The 26,600-nt window shown below is 39.2% G+C and overlaps 1 protein-coding gene across 1 annotated transcript; it reads right to left on the bottom strand.

The window, feature by feature from the left end:
* Positions 1–15,364: 15,364 nt before the first annotated feature.
* LOC142445905 (olfactory receptor 51F1-like) lies at positions 15,365–16,336 on the bottom strand. Its single transcript, XM_075547773.1, has one exon. It carries the CDS (start codon positions 16,334–16,336, stop codon positions 15,365–15,367), a length of 972 nt encoding a protein of 323 aa, XP_075403888.1.
* Positions 16,337–26,600: the final 10,264 nt, after the last annotated feature.

Raw genomic sequence — 26,600 nt, 5'->3', positions numbered from 1 at the left:
CTTTCAATATTCTCCAGCACCACAATCCAAATGCAAGGATTCTTCTATGATCTTCCTTATTCAAGGTCTGACATTCATATGCATATGAAGCAATTGAAAATACCAGAGTTTGGGTCAGGCATACCTTAATCCTCTGAGGAACACTTTTGCTTTTCAACACTTTAAAGAGATCTTATGCAGAAAATTTACCAAATGCAATGCTTAGGAGATGATTAAAAATATGAGTTAGATCAGGTGTATCTCAGTCTTCAAAGTGACATTTTTCTCTTTTAGCACTTTAAACCAGGGATTCCCAAATTGGGTGATTCTGCCCCCCTGTGGGTCACTGGAATTATCCAAAGAGGTTGCAAATGTGGGTTATCTTCACTTTTCCCTGAATTCTGGGCTGTGGTACCATAGTTTTTAATTTTCAGGGGAACAGTGAGTTTTTTTTTTCTAAAAAGGGGTTCTTAGGTCAAAGGAGTTTGGCAAGCTTTGCTTCACAAGAAATATTTTTGTAGTAGATTTGTTTTCAATGCAATACACCATTCAAGTTCCTAACTGTTATTTCCATGGGCATTGATTGTGCATCCCAGGAAAATCAGATGCTTAACAGCTTCACATTTTTCTCTGCTTATTATGATGTGGTTTATTGTACTTTAGTTTTCTTTGCATTGTGGTACAAGCTATATTGATCCTCATTAGTAAGTGCTTTTACCGTTCAGCAGGCAGGATAGTATCTTTGACACAGCTCAGCTTTTTAATGAGTCTTCCAATATTCCTTAAGCTCCTTTCTTTTTTCTATAGTCAATCTTCGCTGATTATTCGGTTGCGTATATTTTGAATATGTTTGGCACCAGAATACCACCCTGACTCACACATGTACTGATTTTAACTTGTGCAGTACCTCTTTCTCTTCAGGATCTTGTGCATGAAATCAAGTACAGTGTGTAGAGTATCTTTATCCCTAATTTCCTCTGTCTCCTTGTACTTGATACCTTGAGTATCACCTAAACTGTTAACTTGTTTCAAATCAATAGGATATAATAGGGGTAGTAATATATAATTTTAATGATTACATTTGATCAGCAACATTATATGATCAAGCAAATGTCCATATAGGGCAGCCCCACATGACAATGACTGGCAAACAACCAGGAAGGAACTAAATATGCACTTCTCTAGACAGTTACTTGATAGTCTGCACGTAACCAAGGGTAACAGAAACAAACTGAATCATACTAACAACATGGTGCACTTGGAAAACAGATCTTTCCTCTATTGCAGTGGTTTCAACCTTCCTAATGTTATGACCCTTTGATACAGTTCCTTGTATGGTGACCCCCAACCTTAAAATTATTTTCGTTGCAACTTCATTACCGTAATTTTACTACTATTATGTATCATAATGTAAATATCTGATATGCAGGATGTATTTTCATTGTTACAAATTGAATATAATTAAAGAATAGTGATTAATCACAAAACAATATGTAATTATAATTCATGAAGTGTTATTTTATTTCCAATATTGCTGCTTTGAACACAGTAGCTGCTTTGAACATAGCAGCTGCTTTCTACACAGTAGCTATTCTCTACACAGTAGCTGCTCTTTACACACATGTGAATGGTTCACATAAGTACATTATGACACTAGCCCTGTCACATATACCTGTATTTTTATGGGGTGTATATGTTGGGGTTGATGCAATTATGATGTGATCATACCGGGTACTCGTATGTGGGCGTATCTGCATGAGGGTGGACCCACCTGGAGACATAGATGAGCAGTGTCTTGGTTCCTAAGACCATCAGAAATATTTCTGATGGTTTTAGGTGACCCCTGTAAAAGGGTTGTTAAACCCCCAAAGAGGTTGCAACCCACAGGTTGAGAACCGCTGCTCTACTGGGTCTCAATTAAGGTTCATACTTTGGAAAAATACCTTGATTGCACTCTAGCAAGGTCACAACTAAACTGTATTCCAACTGTTGATTGTAAAATTGTGTTTTTACAGCCACTAAATACGTGGTAATTTTTTATGCAACCCTAGATAATTTTTACATGAATTATTAGTCTGTTTTCATCATTCCTTCATTGCTGGACCATCTCTTGTATCTGGTAGGAATAAAACCACTAATGCGGTAATTATATAATCTGGTCAGTTTGAAGGGATTCTGAGTGAAGGAGTGGAATCTAGCCTGTCAATCACTATATAACCAATGAGGCCTCTATGTAGTCATGGCCTTCCCTTGATGATCCTTAGAATTGCTGTATGTCCTCCTTTGAGGTGGGAGACATTCTTTCTCTCTGTTCACTTCCTGGGAGATGATCTACTGACAAGACACAAGAACGACACTAGTTCCCTGTGCTGAAGAAGCCATAGGAGACACCTGTCAGTGCTGAGATGCTTACACTGCCACCGGATCTATAAGAGTTCCCACCCACTGGCCTGTGATCTTTCTGAATTTGGTGTATTAATGTCTTTCATGAGTATGAAGAGGACTTTATAGATTGGTATTGGACATATGGGCTAATATCAGACTTATGCACTTGGTCTGGACTGGGCTGGGATGTTTCATCAATATTCAATTGCTCTTGTATATAAAACTCTTTCTTATACACATATGAGTGCCTATGAATTTATTTCTCTAGTCTACCAGACTAACACATTATCGTACCAATTGTGTACTAGTGACAAGTTGGCAAGGCATGGACTGTGATAGGTAGGTTTATTGTGTCAACTTGACCAATAGGAACATGTGAGAGTAATAAGGTTGCAGTTTGATTCGATGACAAAAAGATAAACGGCTAGGTAAGTCCAACCTCTCTCTCTCTTACTTTTTGGTGATTGAACCCGATTGGTTGCTAATTTTCTGCCTCAACTCATGAGCTACACTACCTGTGGGACTGCCAGGTATGGATCTTGTCGCTAGAGCTTGAGGTTTTTTGAGATCTGCTTCACAACACTGCTGGTGTATATGTTGCTTGAACTTAGGACTGTTGGATCTTGTGGTCTTGCTGACTGTTGGTGACCCAGCCTGCGACTGGACTGCCTGCATTGGCTTACGGAAGACTCAACTGTCTGCTTCCTTGACCTTGGACCCAGTGGTCATCATGAGTTGAAGGACTCCAGTACATAAACTGTTCCATAGAAGTGACATGAACTGAGCTCTCTGTACTGTGATGTGGACTAATTAGCTGTTATATTCCTTTGTGCTATATATATATATATTTTAATATATATGTATATATACATGAAATCATAGTGTCTTGGTTTTGTTTCTCTCTGAAACACTGTCTAACACAAAAATACAAAGCACCAATTATTCCTATTCACAGTGATATGTAATGGCTCTTTATTAAGATTTCAAATGACCTGTTCCTTCTAAAGTAAGATAGGTTAAGTATTTAAGTATTATGATGGTTACTTTTTGTGTGTGTGCGTCCATGTAAGAAGCTATGGGTGGAACTTCTCCTGTCAACCAGGTTGTAACTTGATGACCACCTTTGGAGGTGCAACCAAGCTATACGACCCTTTGGAGGTTTGCCTCTTTCTCTCTTTACCTTCACCTTCCTGTTGATGAGCCAAGCTGACACCTGTATAGGCCCTGTGACGTTTCCTGTTGCTATTGGATCCACACAACTTACCATCTTTCGTCTTGTGAACCTGGGTCAAATCTATCTGCCAGTCTTCCCAAGGGTAAGATCCTTTGCAGCAGTCTGAGCAAGGTGACTTCTAAGAGCCCCTTGGGGGCTGTTGGTCTGGCAGGTGGGACAGTCAGAGGTTACTGACTTGATAGTCAAGGTTAAGTTGGTTAATATATATCTCTTTAGTGTAGTTGATGGCCTTTTGCTGCCCTGACTTTAGTCCATTTTTGTTACACACCAGAAAATGTTCCCATGTCCATCTCTCATTGGGATCATTATATTCCCAGGTGGGGTTGGTTGGAGACACAGCTGTTTTTCCTATTGGATACTTATCATTCATCACATGTAAACCTTCTTACACGTCCCAGCTCCCTTCAGCACTCACTCTTTCTCAAAGTCGGTCCCAGAATGATTATTACATCCTTCCAAGCCAAGTCATAGGCTAAGATGAGGTTCTGAAAGGTCTCTATGTATTGTTATGGGCTTTCTGAATAACTGCCTAGGTTACTCTTAATCTGCCTCAGTTCAATTAGGGTGAAATGCTTGTGAATAGCCTTTCAAAAGCCTGGGCCTAGTTTGGGCCAGCCAGGTGTACCTCCCACCTGGCTGGGGACTTGAGTACGAGTATGCTCAGTTTGTGGTCTTCATAGGTGTCTAATGGTTGCCTGATTTCTTTTCACATCCTCTATGGGGGTCTTTGAAGGCATGCGAGAGGCAAACCCATTCCTAAATCTAGCTACCTAACACAACTACAAAATCTAATGATGAAGAAATTAAAGAATTCTAACAGTATCTTCTTTCAGAAATTGATCAAACATGCAACCAAGCTGCATCAATAATTGCTGGCTATTGGAATGCAAAAGTTGGAAACCAAGAGAAAGGAACAGTTGATAGAAAATATTTTCTTGGTTATAGAAATATATCTGGAGAGCAGATGATAGAATTTTTCCAGACCAACTGCTTGTTCATAGTAATACCTTTTTTCAGCAACACAAAAAATGAATGTGTACATGGACTTCTCCATACAAAATATACAGAAATCAAATTGACTATATCTGTGGGAAGAGATGATAGAGAAGTTCAATATCAACAGTTAAACCAGGCCAGGGGTAGACTGTGGAACAAACTGTAATTGCTAATATATAAATTCAGGTTAAAGCTGATGAATATGATGAATATCCATAAGAGCCAAAATGTGACCTTGAATCTATCCCATTGAATTGAGCATCTCAAGGACAGAATTTGCTGCATTGAATACTAATGACAGAAGAGCTGATGAGCTGTGGGAGGACAAGAAGCTCATTCATGAAAAAAGAAAAATGTGGTTACTAAAGAGAGTGCATTGGAGAGTTGAGTACAGAAGGTCAAAGGCATATGTAGAAAACCCAAAATTAAACTCACTGCCATTGAGTCAATTCTGACTCATAGTGACCTAGTATGCAAGTAAAATTTCGCTGAAGATCATCCAAGAATAGTAAACTGACAGGGAGCTGCCAGAGGTTCTGACCCAATTCAGAAGAGGGCATGGAACAAGGGATATCATTTTTGATATCAGATAGGTCTTGACTAAAAGCAGAGAATACCAGAAAGAGGTTTACTTGTGTCTTATGGACTATTCCAAGGCACTCAACGGTGTGGATCACAACAAATTATGGGTAGCCCTTAGAAGAATGGCAATTCCAGAACACTTCACTGTGCTCATAGGGAACTTGTATATGGAGGCAGTTGTGTGAACAGGACAAGGGAATATGGCATGGTTGAAAATCAGGAAAGGTGTGAGTCAGGGTTTTATCCTCTCATCATAATTATTCAACATGTATGTTGAACAAATAATCAGAGAAGCTGGGTTGTATATGAAGAAGAATTCTGCATCAGGATTGGAGGAAGGATTATTAACAACCAGTGAAATACAGATAACACAACCTTACCTGATGAAATTTGAGGAAGACTTGAAGCAGTTGCTGATAAAAAAGATTATAGTCTTCCGTATAGATTACAACTCAATGTCAAGAAGGTCAAAGCCCTAACAACTTTCTATAGGTAACATCATGATACATGGAAGAAAGATTGACATCATTAAGGATTTTGTCTTGCTTGGATCCACAATCAATGCTCATGGAACTAGGAGTCAAGATATCAAAGAATGAATTTCACTGGGTAAATCTGTTGCAAAATACCTCCTTAAAGTATTGAAAATCAAGGATGTTACTTTGAAGACTAGGGTGTGCCTTAACAAAGCCATGGCATTTTCAATTGTCTCATATGCAGGTGAAAGTTGGACATGGAATAAGACTGAAGAAGAATTGATGTATTTGAATAATGCTGAATGGTGCTGGAGAATATTGAAAATATCATGGACTGCTAAAAGGATGAACAAATGTGTATTGGATGAAGCATAGCCACAGTGCTCCTTAGAGACAAAGATGGTAAGAGTTTGTCTTACATACTTGGAATATGTCAGAGGAGGCCAGACTCTGTAGAAGGACATCATACTTGGTAAAGCAGAGGGGCAGCAAAAAAGAGAAATTTCCTCAATGAGACTGACATGGCAGATGCAATATTGGGCTTAAATATAGGAACAATTGCGAGGATGGTGCAGTACCAGGTAGTGTTTTGTTCTGCTGTGCATGAAGTCACTGTTTTGGGATTGGTTGGACGGCATCTAACAAACAGCTTAAATGGATGCTCATAAGTTTTTAAGGTTCCAGGTGGCACTCACAAAAGTAGATGAATGTTGTCTTTGTGAATTATGTTATACCAATTTATTTTGATGTCCCCTACAACTCAAGAATCCAAGAGGAGTGACTCATTTCTTCTAGCTGTTTGATTATGGCTGAAAAGTTTGCCCCTGTTTATTATAAAGATAGATATGCTTACAACACATAAAAATAGGTCTGTAGAAATATTTTCTGCCAGATTTATATGGCTGTGAGTGTAATTCCTTTTACCACTCATTCATATCCTTCTTGTCTAATTCTATATCCATTTATAGATTATTATTTTGATAATGAAAAATTATTTATGTCATCATATGTATCTTAAGTTTTTATTACTCTTGAGTACCTCTTTTAATCTTAGTTATCAATTGCGATATTGTGTTGGTCACTGCTCTTATTATATGTTGTTTTTTTTTCACCCAAATGAATACCTATTATCTAATTAATTGTTTTCCCTTCCCACTCCTCCTATCCCATTCCTGGTAAGCAAAAAAGAAAAATAAATTATGTCTAAGTCTTTCCTTGATTTTTATAATAGTGGACTCATAAAATATTTTCCTTTTGTGATGGATATTTTTCACTCAGCATAATGTTTTCCAGGTTTAACCATGTTATAAGATGCTTCACACATTTTGTCATTATTCTTCATTGTTGCATACTATTACTATATGTGTATGTTCCCTGGGTTTAACAATTTTATTCCTTCATTGATATGCACTTACGTTGTTTCCATTTCTTTATTGTTGTGAATGATGCTACAAAGAACAAGAGCGTTCATATGTTTATCCATGCTGTCCCTCATTTCTTTGGGATCTATAGCTAGTATTTTTATTGTTGGATTAAATGGGATTTTATAGATGACTTTTAAAGACAGCACCAGTTGCAACATATTACAGTCCCAGTAGCAGTTCTTGAGCATTCCAGTTGCTCCTCATCTTTACCAGCCTTTGATGTTTTCTACTTCATTGAACTTTGCAGAGTGAGAGGATATCTTGTTGTCTTGATTCCATCTTTCTAAAGGCTAATGAGACGGAACATTTTTGTTTTTAGTGATAAGTGCAGTTGAGTCAGCTCTGACAGCAGAGCAAAATAATTTCCCCATCCTAGATATCTGCTATGTTTGGGCCCATCATTGTGACTATTGTGTCGCTCTGGAGGTTAGCCCACCATTGTTTCAAATCCCAGCAGGGTCAAAGATAATGGACAGGTTTCAGTAGAATTTCCAGGTTAAAAAAAGAGGATTGATGATCATAAAAACAAAACAAAACCAAACTAGCCAGTACAAACCCTGTATATAAGAACAGAATATAGCTGATCCCTCCATTAATGTAGAGTTTCTTCAGATCCGCTCAATGATGTTTTATTACTATCTATAGAGGTTTTTCACACCTTGTTGATTCTTTTCCTTACGTTTTTATTGTTTTTTTCCATACATTTCAAGTGATTATCCACTAAATTAATTTTTAAATGATTTGAAGAGAAAATATGAAGAAATCTGGTAACATTTTTTAGAGATCTCACTAAATATATTTATTAATTTTTTTAGTTTTAGAAAATATTTACCTTTTAATGAATTGTCAGCTAAATGGAGAATATGCTAGTTAAAACTTAACATGAAATTATATATGCCTTTGTTTATTTGACTTCACTTTTTAAAAGTTTAGCAGTTTTTTAAAAAAACATTTTATTAGGGGCTCATACAACTCTTATCACAATCCATACATATACATACATCAATTGTATAAAGCACATCTGTACATTCTTTACCCTAAAATTTTCTTTTTTTTCTCTTCTTTCCTTTTTTTACATTTTATTAGGGGCTCATACAACTCTTATCACAATCCATACATATACATACATCAATTGTATAAAGCACATCCGCACATTCCCTGCCCCAATCATTCTCAAAGCATTTGCTCTGCACTTAAGCCCTTTGCATCAGGTCCTCTTTTTCCCCCCCTCCCTCCCTGCTCCCCCTTCCTCATGTGCCCTTGGTAATTTATACATTGTTATTTTGTCATATCTTGCCCTATCCGGAGTCTCCCTTCCCCCTCTTCTCTGCCGTCCATCTCCCAGGGAGGAGGTCACATGTGGATCCTTGTAATCAGTTCTCCCTTTCCAACCCACTCACCCTCCACTCTCCCAGCATCGCCCCTCACACCCTTGGTCCTGAAGATATCATCCACCCTGGATTCCCTGTGCCTCCAGCCCCCATATGCACCAGTGTACAACCTCTTCCCTATCCAGTCCTGCAAGGTAGAATTTGGATCATGGTAGTTGGGGGGAGGAAGCATCCAGGATCTGGCGGAAAGCTGGGTTCTTCATCGGAACTACCTCGCACCCTGACTAACCCATCTCCTCTCCTAAACCCTCTATGAGGGGATCTCCAGTGGCCAACACTTGGGCCTTGGGTCTCCACTCTGCACTTCCCCCTTCATTCAATATGGTATACACACACACACACATACACACACACACACACACACATATATATATATGTATTTTTTTTTGCATGATGCCTTATACCTGGTCCCTTTGGCACCTCATGATCACACTGGCTGGTGTGCTTCTCCCATGTGGGTTTTTTTGCTTCTGAGCTAGATGGCCGCTTGTTCACCTTCAAGCCTTTAAGACCCCAGACACTATCTCTTTTGGTAGCCAGGCACCATCAACTTTCTTTGCCACATTTGCTTATGCACCCATTTGTCTTCAGTGATCCTATCATGGAGGTGTGCAGTCAATGATATGATTTTTTGTTCTTTGATGCCTGATAACTGATCCCTTCGGGACCACTGGATCACACAGGCTGGTGTGTTCTTCCATGTGGGCTTTGTTGCTTCTGAGCTAGATGGCCGCTTTTTTATCTTCAAGCCTTTAAGACCCCAGTCACTATCTCTTTTGATAGCCGGACACCATCACCTTTCTTCACCACATTTACTTGTTCACCCACTTTGGCTTCAGCAGTTGTGTTGGGAGAGTGAGCATCATAGAGTGCCAATTTAATAAAAGAAAGTATTCATGCATTGAGGGAGTGCTTGAGTAGAGGCCCAAGGTCCTTCCGCCACCTTAATACTTAACCTATAAATATAGACATATAGATCTATTTCCCCATCCTCATATATATATTTGCATGCACATGTCTTTGTCTAGACCTCCATAAGTGCCCTTAGACTCCTAGCTCTTTCCTCCATCTCCCTTGACTTTCATCCTGCCCTACCACCTGGGCTACAGCTATACCTCTTCTCTACGCAACCTTACCCTTGATCATTCCCCACCAGGCCTGCCACTCCCCCCTCACTACCATTTTGGGTCCCATGTTGTTCCCTTGTCCCTGTGTTTGTTGACACCACTTCCTTACCCCCTTACCCCACCCCCACCCTCAATCCCCCCAGAACTGTCGGTCCCATTGTTTTTCCTCCAGATAGTTCATCCAGCCTGTCCTATTCAGACAGAACTGTGGAGACACTAACATGCACGAAAACAAGACAGAAGAAAACAAAGCAAAAGTATACAACCAGACAACAAAGCAACAAAAACAAACCACTGATAAAGAACAAAACAAAACACTTCACAAAAGAAAAGCTTGTAGTTAGTTCAGGGATCGTTTGTTGGCCCTTAGGAGTGTTTTCCAGTCCAGTCTGTTGGGGCACCACGCCCTGGCCCCAAAGTCCACTTTCAGCATTCCCTGGGGACCTTGCCACTCCATTCCTTTGCTATTCCGCTGCACTCCCCCAGTGCTTTGCCTCGGTGTGGTGGGATCAGGTCAGGTACAATTCCCACACTGTGTCTCCGGTGCTGTCCCCTGTATCGCCCTTAGTCACTGAGGGGCATCATTTCTCATAGTGGGGCAAGCCATGTTGTTCTCTCTGTGGACTGGCTGCTCTACTCAGGAACATCATCCTCACGGCCTGGTGGGCCAGGCTGTGTTCCACTCGCTCCTCCTGCCCCTTCATCTGCTCCTGTGTGCTCTGATCAGATATGTCCATCTCCCGGAGCTGCAGAGTCAATGTTGTTCTTTGGAACAAATTCTCTTTTGGGGAGGGGCAGGAATCCACTTAATTTATGGTGCTGGGGCCAGCCTCCCAGACCTCTCCACTGGTTCCCTACTCCATGCTGGGACATTGCATTCACACCTTGCAGCACTGGGTTGAATTCTGGTCCCACTTTCCCTGTGGAGATATAAACAATACCCTCCCCTTGGGTGGATTAGTGCCCCATGCCCCCACTCCCCTTTTCTTCCTTATATTCATCCTTTTGTTTTCCTCTACCCCTCTCCTCCACCATTGTCTACCATGTGCATCCCTGGTTTTAGTTTGGTCTCTGCCATACTACACAGTCTTCACCCAAAAATGTTTGTATACAGTAGCTTTTTCCCCTATGCCACTTTTGCTTTTTTTTTTTTTAATTCTTACTTCAGCGGGCTCATGTTGTACTTGTCCTTTTGCGCCTGACTTACTTTGCTTAGCATGATTTCCTCCAGTTCTTCCCATGCCGCTATGTGCCTCATACGTTCATCACAGCTTTTTTAGTGATGTGCAGTACTCCATTGTATGTATATACCACAGTTTTTTAATCCAATCGTCAGTTGATGGAAATTTGGGTTGCTTCCAACTCCTTGGAATTGTGAACTGTGCCACAATGATCATTGGAGCACAGATGTCTGGTCTTGGTTTGTTTCTTGCCTTTCTGGGTATATGCCCAGTAGGGGGATTGCTGGGTCATATGGTAACTCTATTTCCATCTGTTTTAGGTATCGCCAGATTGATTTCCATAGTGGCTGTACATACTTACAGTCCCACCAGCAGTGGATGAGAGTTCCTGTCTCCCCACAGCACCTCCAACACTTGCTGCTTTCTGATTTTTTTAATTGGGCTGTCTTTGAGGGTGTCAGGTGGTACCTCATTGTTGTTTTAATTAGTATTTCTCTTATGGCTAAAGATCGGGAACATTTTCTCATATGTTTGTTGGCCATTCGGATTTCTGTCCCTGTAAAATTTCTGTTCAAGTCCTTTGCCCACCTTTCAAGTGGGCTATTGGTTTTTTTCTTTTTGGAAGCTAGCAGAGTATTGTAGATTTTAGTAATAAGGCTGATGTGTCATTGCTAAAGATGTTTTCCCAGTCTGTGGACTCTCTTTTACTCTCTTGGTGAATTCTTTAGATGTACACAAGTGTTTTATCTTCAGTATATCCCATTTGTCAATTTGTGCCTCCTCTGTGTTTGTGTCCTTCCCTATTTCTGATAGCCTGTGTATTCCCTCTGCCAAAGTTTTCAAGTTGGTACCAATTCCCTCATTGATGGCCCTAATGGTTTGGGGTTTAACTTCAAGGTCTGTGATCTACGTTGAGTTTATTCTTGTGCATGGAGTGAGATAAGGATCTTGCTTCATTTTTCTTCATGTTGATATCCATTTTTTCCAGGACCACTTGTTAAAGAGGGCATCGGCTTCCCATTTGATATTTTTGGGGCCCTTATCAAAGATCAGCTGTCTGTATGCTGATGCTTTTATTTCTGGGTTTTCAGTTCTTTTCCATTGGTCTGAGTATCTGTCATTGTACCAATACCATGCAGTTTTGAGAACTGTGGCTATATTTATTAATTTAAGAGCTGATCTTTCTGTCTAAATAGCAAGTTTTCTATAAGTGATATTTCTAGTTGTTTCTTCCTTTGCACTTATTCTCTCTGTGTGGTGTGTTTTATATCTCCCTTTCCTGCGTTTCAAGGATTGATTCCTGCATTGTAATTGTGAATAAAATTGGCTTCATAAAAAACAAGCAAACATAAACCTGTATGATGACTGTTTGGGGCTTATAAAGCTCATCAAGATGTTTCTCTCTTTTATTGTTCCCTAGCAGATTTTATGTTAAACTGAAACCTGCAGTTTGAAAATTGAAGTCATTTGTTCCGGTTGTTTTCTTTCTTTTCTTCCTTTCTAATTTTAATAATTCTTTTTCAAAAGTTTCTATAACTATAGCAGTGATCACCATGATCATTCTCCTACATTTTTGCATATAAATTCAATTCTCCCTTTCCCCCTCATGTGTCCTCAATACTTTTTTGACACCAAACATGTGCAATTTCTTGATGTATGTTATATTTCATTGGCTTTAAAGCTGAGCTGTTAGCCTGGGAGGCTCGTTTTCATCAATTATTCCTTACCGTCCATGTAGTAGCCTCCTTTAAGAATGATTTGAATCCCCACTCATTAAAATATTGTCTTCCAGGTCTCCCAGCCTGCTTAACATAATTATAAAATAGTTCTTATCATTTATTATTGGTATTGTATAATCATGTTCTATCACTAGACTATATAAAGTATTTGTGGAGATAGAAAATGTTCCCTATGTCTTGGGAATGTTTTTTATATCCTATATTATGGTAAGTACAAAAAAATCTGGTTGCAATTCAGTACAATGATAAAGAAAGGAAGAAAGAAAGGAAGCAAGATGATTGTTATCTAGGTCAGAATAGCTACTTTGAAGTTGAAAGCAGCTTAGTCTTCACATGATATATGCTGGGTTCAGCATCATATATCTGGATACCTATACCAGATAGCTGGAAGAGATTAACTAAGCTATAGCTGCTGCTCACCTTGATCCTTGAGAAAGAGCCCGTGTGCACATGAGGGTGATAACCAGAGGAATAAGAAAGTATATTAGGACTACAGAGGGACTATCATTTAAAACATAGGAGCAAGAGTTTTAGTTTTAACATTTGTGCAATAATCACCAACCCAGCTATAATGAATCTAGAGTATCACTTTCTGTTTGTTCCATTTTTATTTATTTGTTCACTTTAATTAGTTGACATATGGTCTACACATTACACAATTCAATAGTTCAACCATGTTCCAATTCTCCTACATTCATCCCATGTTTTGATTATTAATGGACGTTTGCACCTCTTTACTCTCATTCTGAGTCCTGTTATGTCAAGAAAAGATTATCAAAAGCTTTACTCCTGCAATGTTACTAAGCCCGACGCTGCACTGAGGTGGCTGCCCCAAGTTTCCATTTGGATTTTGAACGTCTCTAACTGGAAGCCGTCATCGTTCAGCTTTGTATCAGATACTTTTCTGCTGCTGTTCAGAAGATTTTCCCTGGCCAACTCTTTAGAAATAGATTGTTAGGACTTTCTTCTTAAGCTTTTTTAGTCTGAAGACTCCATCGAAACTTTTCCACCAGCGGTGACTGGTGGTATACAGGTCGCATAAATTCCAGCATCACAGCCACACAAAAGCTCCACAATACGGCAAAGTGAAAGACAAGTCAAAGTGCACCTTTGAGCAACCCTTTGATACGCACAATAACATGGTGGTTTCTTCTCTTCTTGTTTTCCCACTCAGTCCTAGCTAGAATGGTTTCACTTACATGCGTGGAGATTTTTATTACCATGTTTAGCTTATTTGTTTGTGAGGCTGTACAACTTTGCGTATCAGTAACTAAAAATTGCCAATATTAATCTTTTGTGTGTTAGCTTTCCAATAATTCTAGCAGCTAAACAGGATTGCTAATGTAGTAGAACAAAAATGCCTACATGTAAATTTCAAGTAGCACAACAAAGTTCTGAGGAAAATCTACAAATTGATTTTTTTTTTTTTTTTACAAACTGTCACTGTTAAGGAGAAAATGCTCTTTAAGCAATGAATGTAAATACTACAATATAAATTAACTTGGGAGAAGTTGATAACTAGAGAAAACAGTGGAAAAAGTTTTCTTTAAGTGTTTTCACATTTCCACATCTTTAAGACTAATGACTTAAAATGTATTATATATAGTAAATATGTACATTAACACCTATCATATTCTTTCCCAGAGTTGTTCCCAAGCTGCTTTACATAATTGTGCATTTATTAACACTTTCAACTAATGGCAATATAAAGAGGGGCAATATTGTACTCTTGTATTATCACCTACTACCATTTGAGACAGCATTGTATAATTTTTTAATTATCTCCACTACATGGAGCAGATTGTAAGTTCCTTAAATACAAAGTAATATATTTTACTGATTTTAAATTTTCTTCTCCATTGGTGGGCTAGTTGTCTTCAGGGGTGTGCTAGTAAATAAAAAATCTCATGGACAGTCTTCATATCTTGTCTTTGCAATTTCTCAAGATGTAAGCATATTTAATCAAACCGGGCTTTCTTTCAAAAAGCAGCTTTTAGATTGAGATGCACAAATTCCTTATCTTGGCTGTTGGACGGTTAAGGGAGCCCACAGAGCAGTTCTAAGGTAATTTTGGAAATGATATTTTATAAATATGAATTTCTTTATTTTGCTGCTGTTGAGAATATACACAGCAAAACATACACCAACTCGACGGTTCTTACAGGTTACATTTAGATGCTACATGTATCATTGAGTTGTGCCACCATTCTTACTCTCTTTACCTGGCTTTTTATTCCCTCGGTGATAAAATTCACTGCCTCCCAAGGTTCTGATTGGATTTCCAGAGGTGTTGTTGTCATTTTATCCCATGTAAATAGTTCTCTTAAACATATAATGCTCAAAGTGACTTTCCCCCCAGGTAAGCTAAACTACTATTTTTCCCTCTAAGAAGAATTTAAGGGATATGTTTGGTTTAAGGTTTAAAATTTTTATCAGGGCAATTTAAAGTGATCCATGAGAATTTTTTTGGCAGGGGGAGCGGGTGTCATGTAATTGTATTTAACTTTGTTTTTTTTTTTTAACATGAGAGTTTGAAATTCTTTTCTACATTTTACCCTTTTTGTCATGATTCCTCTTTGGAAAGAAGGAAAGAATATATGTTTTGGAGAGTCACCTATGTTGCCTGATTTAAGAGTCTATTAATTTTTACCTTATCTATTATATTTCCTATGTCACAAAATGGTCTTTCTAAGAACAAACTTACTGAGGGTATACTATATACTATTTCTATAGGACAATGACTGTGTCTGCCTTTTTCACTGAAATTTACATGTCACTCATGATAGTCATTCATAGTTAATTTAAACTCTATTTATTTTGTCTGTCCAACTCCAACAGGGCTCCTTCAACTTAGAGGTTAGAGTATTTTGTCTGAAGCAGATTGCGTATAGCCTTGCGTATTTGTTTGGTTTTGGCACTGTAGATGATAGGGTTGAGCACAGGGGGCAGAAGCAGAAATATATTGGCCATCATCGAGTGGGCTATTCTAGGAGCTGACTGACCATAGCGATGCACCAAGGATAGGCTCACCAAGGGGATGTAGAAAATGGCAACTGCTCCAAGGTGGGAAACACAGGTGCTAAAGATTTTGTGTCTCTCTTCAGGAGAGGCAATACCTAAAACTGAGTGAATGATCATGATGTAAGACCAAATAATGCATGGTGTATCCATTCCTGTGGTCAGGATGAGACCAATTAATCCACATATGCTATTGACCCTAGTATCTGAACATGCTAACTTAATCACATCTGGGTGGTAACAGTAGGAGTGAGAAAGGATATTAGCTCTACAGAAAGTGAGATGCTTAAGTAACAAGAGTACTGGTGTTACTAAAACTACAGTTCGAATGACCACCAATAAGCCCATCTGAATGATTTTGAGATTAGTGAGGATGGTGGTGTATCTCAGAGGGTTACAGATTGCAACATAACGGTCAAAAGCCATAGCCACAAGCACACCAGATTCCATGGAGTTCAATCCATGAAGGAAAAACATCTGGATAATGCAACTATCTAAACCAATTTTGTTTGCATTAAACCACAGAACAGATAATGTTGTTGACATGGTAGAAACTGTCAAGCCCAGGTCAGTAGCCGACAGCATGGAGAGGAAATAGTACATGGGCTCATGGAGACTCTTCTGGGTGATGATGGCAAACAGGATCGTGCTGTTCCCCAAGAGGGAAAAGGCATAGAGACAACAGAATGGGATGGAGAACCAGGTCTGGACAGACTCTAGACCAGGAATGCCAGTCAGCAAAAAGGTTGGAAATGGTGATGTCAAGTTGCTTAGAATGTTCATGTTGTTCCACAGCTGCAGCATTTTTGTTCCAAAAGCTCACATCCTATAGAAATCATAAATTAACTTATTATTTTTAAAAAATCTAAATCTTTTCTTTAGTCAAGGAGGATTATAAAAATAAATTTCTATTATTGAGGAAACTTGAAATCAAACTATAATGTTCACTTACATTTTGAATTAGCAATATATAGCAGATATAAAAATATTTTCACACTTAAATTTAATTAAAAATATTCCTATATAGATTTAAACAACTTAAGGTAATTGTTTTATGTTTAAAAATTTTTAATGTTATCAATATATCAGAAAAAACATTGAACAAAGACTTAGATAGGCGACATTCAGCTAAAGGAACCCATGCTTGACATAATCCACAAGGACAATGTTCTATACCTTATTTAAATTAGTATTGGCTGAAATGTTAAAAGCAGCCCTTGGTCTCTGGTCAAGCAGAGCAAAGAACAATGAAGGAAATCAGACACAGAGACACAATAACATACCACATGAATTTCAGCCTCCATGGCTCTGGGACCAAAAGAACTAAATGTTCCCCAGCTGTCTTTGCTGATCACTGTGAAATGGGTCACAATAGTAGTCCTTGGACAGAGTGGAGAAAATATGTAACAAAATTCAAATTAACAAAAAAAGTTAGGCTTGTGATTAGAGAGGATCTTGCAGAACCACTGAGAGTTTGGCTCCTAGAAAGGTTTCAGTCAAAGAACAGACAGGACTAGAGGGTAAACAATAGCACCAGCATTCTTTGAACAATCGACCTTATGAAATGAAAGGGCAGCACTGACTCAGCAGATCCAAATTCAGCAGGCAGGAAGGAACAGGAAGGAAAGAGGAGGACACGGTGAGTGTAATGACAACAGAGGAGCTCTAAGCTGGATAGAGAATTTTTTTCATAAGAGGAAAAGGACTTTAAAAATACTTATAAACTGTAAAATATATGGTAGATGAGATATCTATAATACAGAAATGAAAAATTAATATTTATAGGTAATTCTTAAAGAGTAAATACAGAATATGAAAAAATTTGATTTTTCGAAGGATGAAGACTGATGAGGAAGCGGCAAGTGGAGGGAAAGTGGAGGAGTACATGAATCTCTTTCAAATGGCCACTTTTTTGAACAAAATATTTGAGGGGAGTGATAACTATTAAAGAATTATGAAATGAAGCATTCTAAATTAAGTATAAAGTAAAACTTTATATGTGTATATTATAGTGGCAGTAGACATGCTGTAAAACATTATTGAATTAAAATGAAATATATACTTGTATAAAATAAATGTTACCATGCCCTCATGACTGTTTTTACTTATGAATCTTTACTTTCTATTTCCCCTGGATTCCAGTTAAATCTGAGGAAAAAATTGTGACAAATATAAAACTAAAGATTAGTATGGTGCAAGATATTTTGTTATATAAATTTCTGAAGACATTGTGGATCTAATGTCACCCGGAATTTTGGTAATACTCATTTGAGTATTTGTAGATAGACAACAAAGAATAAGGTATACATAGTAAACATGTTTTTCCCTACCTCCTTACTAATTTCATGCGGAAGAAAGGGCTGTCTCTGTTCACACCAGCAGAGATAATAGCATGTAGTTCATGAGCCAGGGACTTTATAGTGAGGCAAAACTCAGTGTGGGCCAACAGTGGGATATTAATCTCCTGGGGTCATCAACATAGACAAACTAATCTTCTCTCTTCATCTATGAATAAGGCAGCACTGTGCATCTCTGGAGGGCTTTAGCTGTTAGCTCAAATGATCAGTGGTATAAAGAAACATGAAATCAGAGCAAAAGAAGCCCCATCAGATATACATATTTAAACAAGAAGATAAGGCAGTTCCTGAGGAAGGGTTACAATGCATATGCAGCCTGATCTCAAGACCCATGTTCTACTCTAGTACATTGACTCAAAGGGGACTGATAAATTCAAGCATAAACCTGTCTCTGTTTAGTCACTCACTGATTTTCCCTAAGTAATGGGTCCTCTCCTGATTGGTTAAGTGCATTGTGCTCTTTCACCACCATCTACTCCATGGGAGAAAGACGGAACTTTCTGCTCCTGTAAATATTTACAATCTCAGAAACCCTAATGCGGGTAGTTCTAGTCTATCCTGTAGAGTAGAATTAAATTGATGAGACTGTGTTGAGTTTGATTGTGCTAGTGGCTGCTAACTCTAAAGTCAGCAGTTCAAACTCACACAGTGCTCCATAGTAAAAACATGAGGTTTTCTCTTCTCATAAAGTTTGACTTCCCCAGAAACTCTATTTAGGAACACCAAGAGTCAGAATCAACTCGACAGTGTCCTGGTAGCAACTGTCACTCTGGGAGGTTTATGAATGCCTCTATGCATGTATTCCTATTTTCTTATTTGTTATTTTTAGAATGATCATAAGCTTAAGGGCTTGGACTTTTGGATGAATTTGGCCAATGTTGCCAATGTGGGCAATTGGATAATGGGTACATACTACTGTAGATTCATAGGAAATGAAAAGATTCATCCCAAACATTATGTACCTTTTTTTAGAGAGAGAAGCTTTCCATTGGTAACAGTGAACCTGCCTTTGCCTACATATAAATAAAATAAATGATTCGTTCTTCATTTAAAAGGCTTCCTTTTATTTCTGTTTGTTTTATTTCTGTGCCATCTTTTGTGATAATTCTTAATGGTAGAGTATGTGAGAGGTAACATTCAAGCACTATAACCCCCTTTAGGCCATCTAAGAGTGGTCTGCTATCTTAACATCAAATTAACAATGAAGGAATCTATTCAGTACATTTATAAGAATAAACAATGGACCATTAGATGCTTGACCAAGGTTCCCTTCATAGAACTTAAACTATGGTTGATTATTCTAGTGCTTGTCTTAGAATAATTAGAAACATGTCTATTATTTGGCTGAAAATTGAGCCACAGGGGTGAGTTCATTTCCAGACAAAGAAGGTGACTTAGGACCATAGTCTTGGGGGTTCTATCAGTCTATACATCCCCAAATTTATGTCTCTTATCACCCCCTTTACACGAAAAAATACCGTGTATTTTCCTGGCAATTCAAAACTATTCTGACCAATCCTGAAGACAGAACAATAGGACTGATGGTTCCAGGGGGACGTGGGAGAGAGAGAGATGGAAGAAAAGGAGGGGGATACCAACAAACCAAGGGACAAAGGAAGAATAAGTGATCTAAAATTGATGGCAATTAGGGCATGCTTGAGGGGGCTTGTTCAAGGGCAATGTAGCTGAGAGGAATTATCGAAACCTGAATGAAGACCAAACATGGTAGTGGGACAGAAGGAATTTAAAAGGAAATACAAGACATAACTGGGAGGCACAGGACAGTTGTAGAGGTCTATACATAGGCATGTAAATATGTATATGCATTTATATACAACGACAGGGAATAAAGCTATGTACATATATTTATAAAGTATTACTGTAGCAGATGGACATTGGCCCTCCACTCAAGTACTCCCTCAATTCAAGAACAATTTGTTCTACTAACATGCACTCTGTGATGCTCACCTTCCTGACACGATTGCTGAAGAAAAAATGGGTGCATAAGCGAATGTGGTGAAGAAAACTGATGGTGCCTGGCTGTCAAAAGATATAGCATCTGGGGTATTAAAGGCTGGAAGATAAACAAACGGCCATCTAGCTGAAAAGCAACAAAACCCACATGGAAGAAGCACAGCAGTCTGTGTGATCATGAGGTGTCAATGGGATAAGGTTTCAAAGACAAAACAAACAAAAGCATATCAATGGGACTGAGGGGGAGGCCAGAGTGGAGAACCAAAACCCATCAGCAGTCAATTGGACAACCCCCTGTCAGAACTGGCTACAAGGAGGAGAAAAGCCAGTCAGGGTACAGTATAGCACTGATGAAACACACAACGCTCCTTCCTCTGGTTCTTTAATGCTTCCCCCGGCCCCCCAACTACAATTACCCTAACTCTATTTTACCAACTGTACAGATAAGAGCTCAAAAAACAGTGAATCCAGAACAGATAAACTTCTCAGGACCAATAAGGGGAACAGCAATTCTAGGAGGGTAAGGGTGGGAGGGGAGTGTGGTGCAGGGAACTGATCACAATGATCAACATGTGTCCCCCACCCCTGGGGGATGGACAGCAGAGGTTGGGTGAAATGGGATAGCAGTCGGTGTAAAACATGAAATAAAAAAGAATAATTTACAGCTTGTTGGAGGGCATGGGAGAGGGAGGGAGGGTAAGGGAAAGAGGAGGCTAAAGGAACCGCTGATACCAGGGGCTCAAGTAGAAAGAAAATGTTTTGAAAAAGATGATGACAACATGTGTTTGACAAAATGGAAATATGTATGGTGTATGGATTGTGATAAGAGTTGTAAGAGTCCTCAATAAAATAAGATAAAACTAAATAAAAAATGTTTATGTTATAGCCCATAATTCAGGATAAAGCATAGGAAGTTACTTTGCAGCCCCCCTTCTTCTACTATTTCAGCAATATTGTCCACATTGGGAAACAGTTAACCAGCCCCTAGCTGACCAGCAAATATGATAATTTTATGATTTAATTTGGGCCCACCTTTTTCGTCCCCCTATATGCAGCATCAACTAAAGTAATTTCTTTCAGAGCAGTTGGTAGAAGTAGCCAAGTACCACCTAGTTCTTCTGGTCTCGGGGTCACGGTTCCCTTGGTTCTTTAGTCTCTTGGACTAATTGTTTTCATGCTCTTTTCTTCAGCCTTTGTCCTCCTGACGGGGAGAGAGCTATAGTTGCACCTATGGTAGCTGCGGGTGAGCCTTTAAGATCCCAGTTGGTCCTTACTCAGAGTATAATGTAATGCATTGCTTTGGACAAAACCTATTATGGGGTCCCCCAAGACCATGGTCCTGAGCTCCCAAACCAAATGATTTGGTCACATCTAAAGAGTTTTCATAACTTTGCTCCCTTCATGCTCCAACACATCCATGAACATATTTGCAACAAAGGTAAATACAGATATAGCAATACTCTCTCTCAACCATCTACATATTTGTTGGTGTGATCCAACTCTCCTTCCCCACCAGTTTAGCCATTGTGTCTATTCACATATCCACACATTGATCACTGTCATCGAAGGATTGTGCATATAGCATTAGTTACTCCTGTTGTCTTTAACTCTTGTACTAGTTCCAATGTCTTTCTTTATCTTCGCCATTTTGTGACCTCTCTTATTGTGTATCAAGTTTCTCTTCACCTAAGTTGATGTGTTTTTTTTTTTACTTGTGTTTTATTGACTATGCCAAAGCATTAGGATGCGTGGATCATAACACACTATGCATAACCTTGAGAAGAATGCGATTTCCAGAGTACCTCATTTGCTCACATAGAACTTGTACATGGATCAAGAGGCATGCGAACAGAACAAGAGAATACAGCAGCATGGAATTTAATCAGGAAAGGTGTGGGACAGGGGTTTTCCACTTACCATATTTATTCAATCTGTATGCTGAGAAAATCACCAGAGAAGCTGAATTATATGAAGAAGAATGTGTGAGGTAGTTTATTGTACCAACCTGGCCGATAAACACATGTGGGGTTAATGAAGGACATAAGTGGCTTGGTGAGCCTCGCCTTTCTAGTTCTTGGGTCTTTTGCTTTCTGATGGTTGGACCAGGGTGCAGCTGCCTTAGCCAGTTCCCTTCTTCAGCTGTCAAGGCTTACTTCCTGCAAGACATCCCGAGGAGAAGCCGCATGGACCTACCCCGATGCAGCCCTGGGTACTGGAGCACCTGTGCAGAGACCCCTGCCAGTGCTGAGAGGCTTGCACTTTCACTGACTTGGCTTTCCTCCTGCATTCAGTGTCATTGTGTCTGTTTTGTGAAATGGAGGACTTTGTGGATTGGTGTTGGACATATGGGTTAATGTTGGACTTGTGGGCTTGGGCTTGGGATGTTTTCTTGATGCACACTTAACCTTTATATAAAACTCTCTCTTACACATGACTTTCTGTGGATTTGTTTCTCTAATGTACCCAGACTAAAATAATGTGGTATTGGATTAGAGGAAGGTTTATTAATGACCTGTGATATGCAGATGACACAACCTTGTTTGCTGAAAGTGAGGAGGACTTGAAGCACTTGTTGATGAAGGCCAGAGCTTGTAGCCTTCAATCTGGATTACAACTCAATGTCAAGAAGACCAAAATCCTCACAACTGGACCAATAGGTAACATCATGATAAATGGAGCAAAGAGTGACGTTGTCAACGATTTTGTCTTGCTGGGATCCGCAATCGATATTCATGGATATTCGTGGTCATGGATACAGTGGCCAAGCGGTCAAAAGACTCGTTGCATCAGGTACCTCAGTTGCACAGACCTCTTCAGAGTATTGAAAAGGAAGGATGTCACTTTGAGGACTAAGGTACGCCTGGCCCAAGCCATAGTATTTCCGTGGCCTCATGTACATGTGAAAATTGGACATTGAATAAAGACTGAGGACATATAGATGCACTTCAATTGTGGTGTTGGAGAATCTTAAAGGCGCCATGCATTGACTGTTAAAAGTCAGAAGTAAGACCAGTGTTCTCCTTTGAGGTGAGGATGGTGAGACTTCATCTTATGAACTTTGAATTTATTGTCAGGACAGACTGTCCCTGGAGAAGGACATCATGTTTGGTAAAAGTATAGTGGACAGCGATAGAGAGGACAACCCTTGGCAAGATGGATTGACGCAGTATCTGCAACAATGGGTTCAAATATAGGAGCAATTGTGAGGGTGGTTCAGGACTGGGAAGTGCCTCATTTTGTTGTGCATAATGTCTCAATGGGTCAGAATTGTCTCAATGGGGTCCAATAGTAACAGCAACAGCTTTCTAGTTAGTAATTTAACCTTCCTTCCACTCCTGGTAATCGTGAAAAATGGTGGGTTTTTTAATTCTGTTTTGTTTTTAGTGTGAAAGCCCTCCCCCTCCTTTTGTTTTTAATGTTTATAATAGTGATCTCACATAATAATTGCCCTTTTGTGATGAACTTACTTCAGTCAGCACAATGTCCTTCAGGCTTGTCCATGATAGGAAGTCTTCTGCAGACTCCTCCTTGTTTAAGATGGTGGTTCATTGCGTGTGTCCCGCGTTTGCTTGTCCACTCTTCTAGTGATAGACCTGTAGGTCATTTCCATGTCGTAAACTTTGTGATTACTGCTGTAATGAGCATGGATATGTTCACATCTACTCATGTTTCAACATTTACTTTTCTAGTTTATATATGAAATACTAGTACTGCTGGATCGTATGTCATTTCTATTTATAAAAATATACAGCACTCTTTTACAGGAGCTTTTCCCAATGAAATGTGTGGATTCCCCCCTTGAATGCTCCTTACATAGGTGTTGAATGTTACTCTAATAGGATGAGGTCCTTGCTCACTTTAATTTCTTCTTCATTCAGCATGATGATTGCTGGTACAATTGTGAGCATTGTATAAGACTAGGTATTAAATGCTGTAGGCTTTTGGGTTTAGGTTCAGTTCTTCCAAATTCATAGGAGAGGAAACGATCCTACCTAGACATTAAGTGTCTGCTTTAACCACTTCGACACAGAAGACCTCGCCTCAACTGGGGTCACCTTTTCAAGAGGTGGGGAGAGGGATGCCATCTAACTGCTGCCATACACAATTGTGCTAAGGCCATCCCAAATCAACAGACACTCCTACAGAGTGATAAGCGAACCTCACTGGAAATTCAAGTCACAAAAGTCAAATACGAGCTGACTGCTGTAGCTGTAGGTCCTGATAAACAGGGAGCAGGAAGATGACCAGGAAGACCACAGGCTGGTGGTTGCTAAGATGAGTGAATGTAAGTCTGGCTGAATGAATCCAAGATTGGGAGTTTTTTGATGGCTTCTAGGATCAGTAGGTAATATAACACAAGGTCAAAGAATCAGATTTTAGATCAGCATTACAGCATTGGAAATCCAATTGTATAATTTCCATTTGTAAACAGTGTTTTAAATTCTGTAACCTTGGCTAAATAAACAACACTATCAATAGAATTACCTTATGTCCTAGGGGGTTGATTGATAATGCTCTCTAACAGAAAATGATAACGGTGTCTCTAAAATGAATCAGAGACCTATATAATCCATAGATACAATAATGGTTTCAGGGCTCACACTTAATGCTAGCTTCAATCTACAAATAATTAGATCTATGGCATGACCCTGCTTGATGTTCACCCTCATGAAGACATCACAGAACATATGGATTAAACCCTTAAGTGACTAGACCCTATCTACAACAGTAGGGGTTGGTGATAGGGCAAGACTTCAATAATATTCATCCACAATGGTAGATCTATGCTTGTCAGATTAATAGATGTCATAATAAAACAAAGAAGGCACCAAACTAGTAACTATATGGTATTCCCAGTCCACCATCACTGGCACCCTCTAGGCATGCGATCAGAAAAAGAGTCCATTGGCTGCAGTTCCATACCCTTGGGATAGTGCTAATCTGCTTCTCACAACGGAAAGTCTCTGTCTTCATTCCACGGGCTCAGGTGAGTTCAGGATAAAGCCTTTTCACTTAGTGGGGTTCCAACACTTATTCCTCAGTGTCTGACTCATGACGGATGTTGTACACATTGAAGGAACAGAGTCTGAAGCCTAGGGCACCAAGGGCTAGATACAAATTAGATCAATATGGTTGAGTGTTTTATCTCCATGGAAGGTTATTCTTCCCTATTTTCCTACCAACTGAGATGTAATTGTCTTCATTGAGTCATACATACCACTGCCCCAACCTCTGCATCCTTACCTTACATCTGACCCACTGCCTTGAATCGGCCTGGATTTACAGACTTCTACAACTGTGTGACACATTTCTTGATGTAAATCTTTTTCTGCATACATGCACGTATGTGACTCACTGGATTTGCTTCTCTGTAGAATCCATCCTAACACACTGTGAAATGTTACAGAATGATGAGAACACTACAAAACACCTCGGGAGAAAGACAGGGCCTTTTACTCTTGTAAAGAGTTATAGTCTCAGAAACGAACAGAAGCAGGTCTACTCTGCCTGATAGAGTCCCTCTAAGCCAGCATTTACTCGATCACAGGGAGTTTGGTTTGGGTTTTGGACAAAACATCTCATGACAAGGATGAAGCTGGAGACCATTATACTGAGTGAAATAAGTCAATCCCAGGAAAAAAGTTTTAAAAATATCTTAACTCTAAAAGAAACATATGTTTGATGTTTTCCAGGGGTGGAAGGAAAGGAAGGGAGTTGCATGTTAATTGTGGTAACGATGAAGGCAATATACAATGGGAGGGAAATCAGCAAGCGTGATAAAGGCAGGGAAAGCCATTGGTAAGCGTATGAGAGCTAAAGCTGACAGTGATCATGCGTTATAAACACAAGCTGACAATAACTGAGATCTGTGAGGGAATGATGGACGGGCTCGCAGCTCCTCAGTTTTAATGGTGAACACAGCAACAATCATAGACAACATCGAATGCCCCAGTGGTTTCGTGATGGACTACTAACTGCAAAGTCAGCAGTATGAAACGAGGTGAGACTTTCTATTTCTGTACACAGTTACGGTGTCAGGGTCCCACAAGGGCAGGTGCGCTCTGTCTCATAGGATCTCTAGGAACGGGAATCAACTCAGAGTCGGTGAGTTTTGGGAGATGAGTGGATGCATGGATAGGCAGACACACACAGCCCCTCCATTTCAATGTTGTAGCAAGAATGCAGGTGTGGCCCATAATCCCTACTTTGTCAACTTCAATATAGAACATTATTCAGTATTTCTTTTGTTCCATCTCCTCTTCTTCAACACAAGGAACCAGTATTCTGACTTCTACCATCCCTAACCTGGGATGTCCCATCACTTGCATTTATGAATAACAAATTAAACATACACATATTAAATATTACAATTTATGTGTTTTTGAATGACTCCATTCACAAGCTTATATTTGTGAGATTTATCCATGATTCACATGACTCTTTTTCATTTATTTTAATTTTTGTATTTGTCAGAATGCAACAAAATTTTTGCTCTACTCTTCAATGGTTCAGTTTTGTGTTAAAGATTTTTTTCTAAATATTTATAATGCAATGAATAGCATTATACCTATGTATTGGATTATATATGCATCCATTGGATTGCAAATGCATTGGAAGCCTATGCATTGGATTACATACAAAAATTGGACCCCTATACATTGGATTACATGCATACATTGGAATCCTATACATTGGATTACATATGCATACATATGCATTGGATTTCTTGTGCATTC

The sequence above is a fragment of the Tenrec ecaudatus genome, chromosome 4, assembly GCF_050624435.1.
Source record: "Tenrec ecaudatus isolate mTenEca1 chromosome 4, mTenEca1.hap1, whole genome shotgun sequence".
NCBI classification, from domain to species: domain Eukaryota; kingdom Metazoa; phylum Chordata; class Mammalia; order Afrosoricida; family Tenrecidae; genus Tenrec; species Tenrec ecaudatus.
This window is presented reverse-complemented; position numbering and strand designations above follow the sequence as displayed.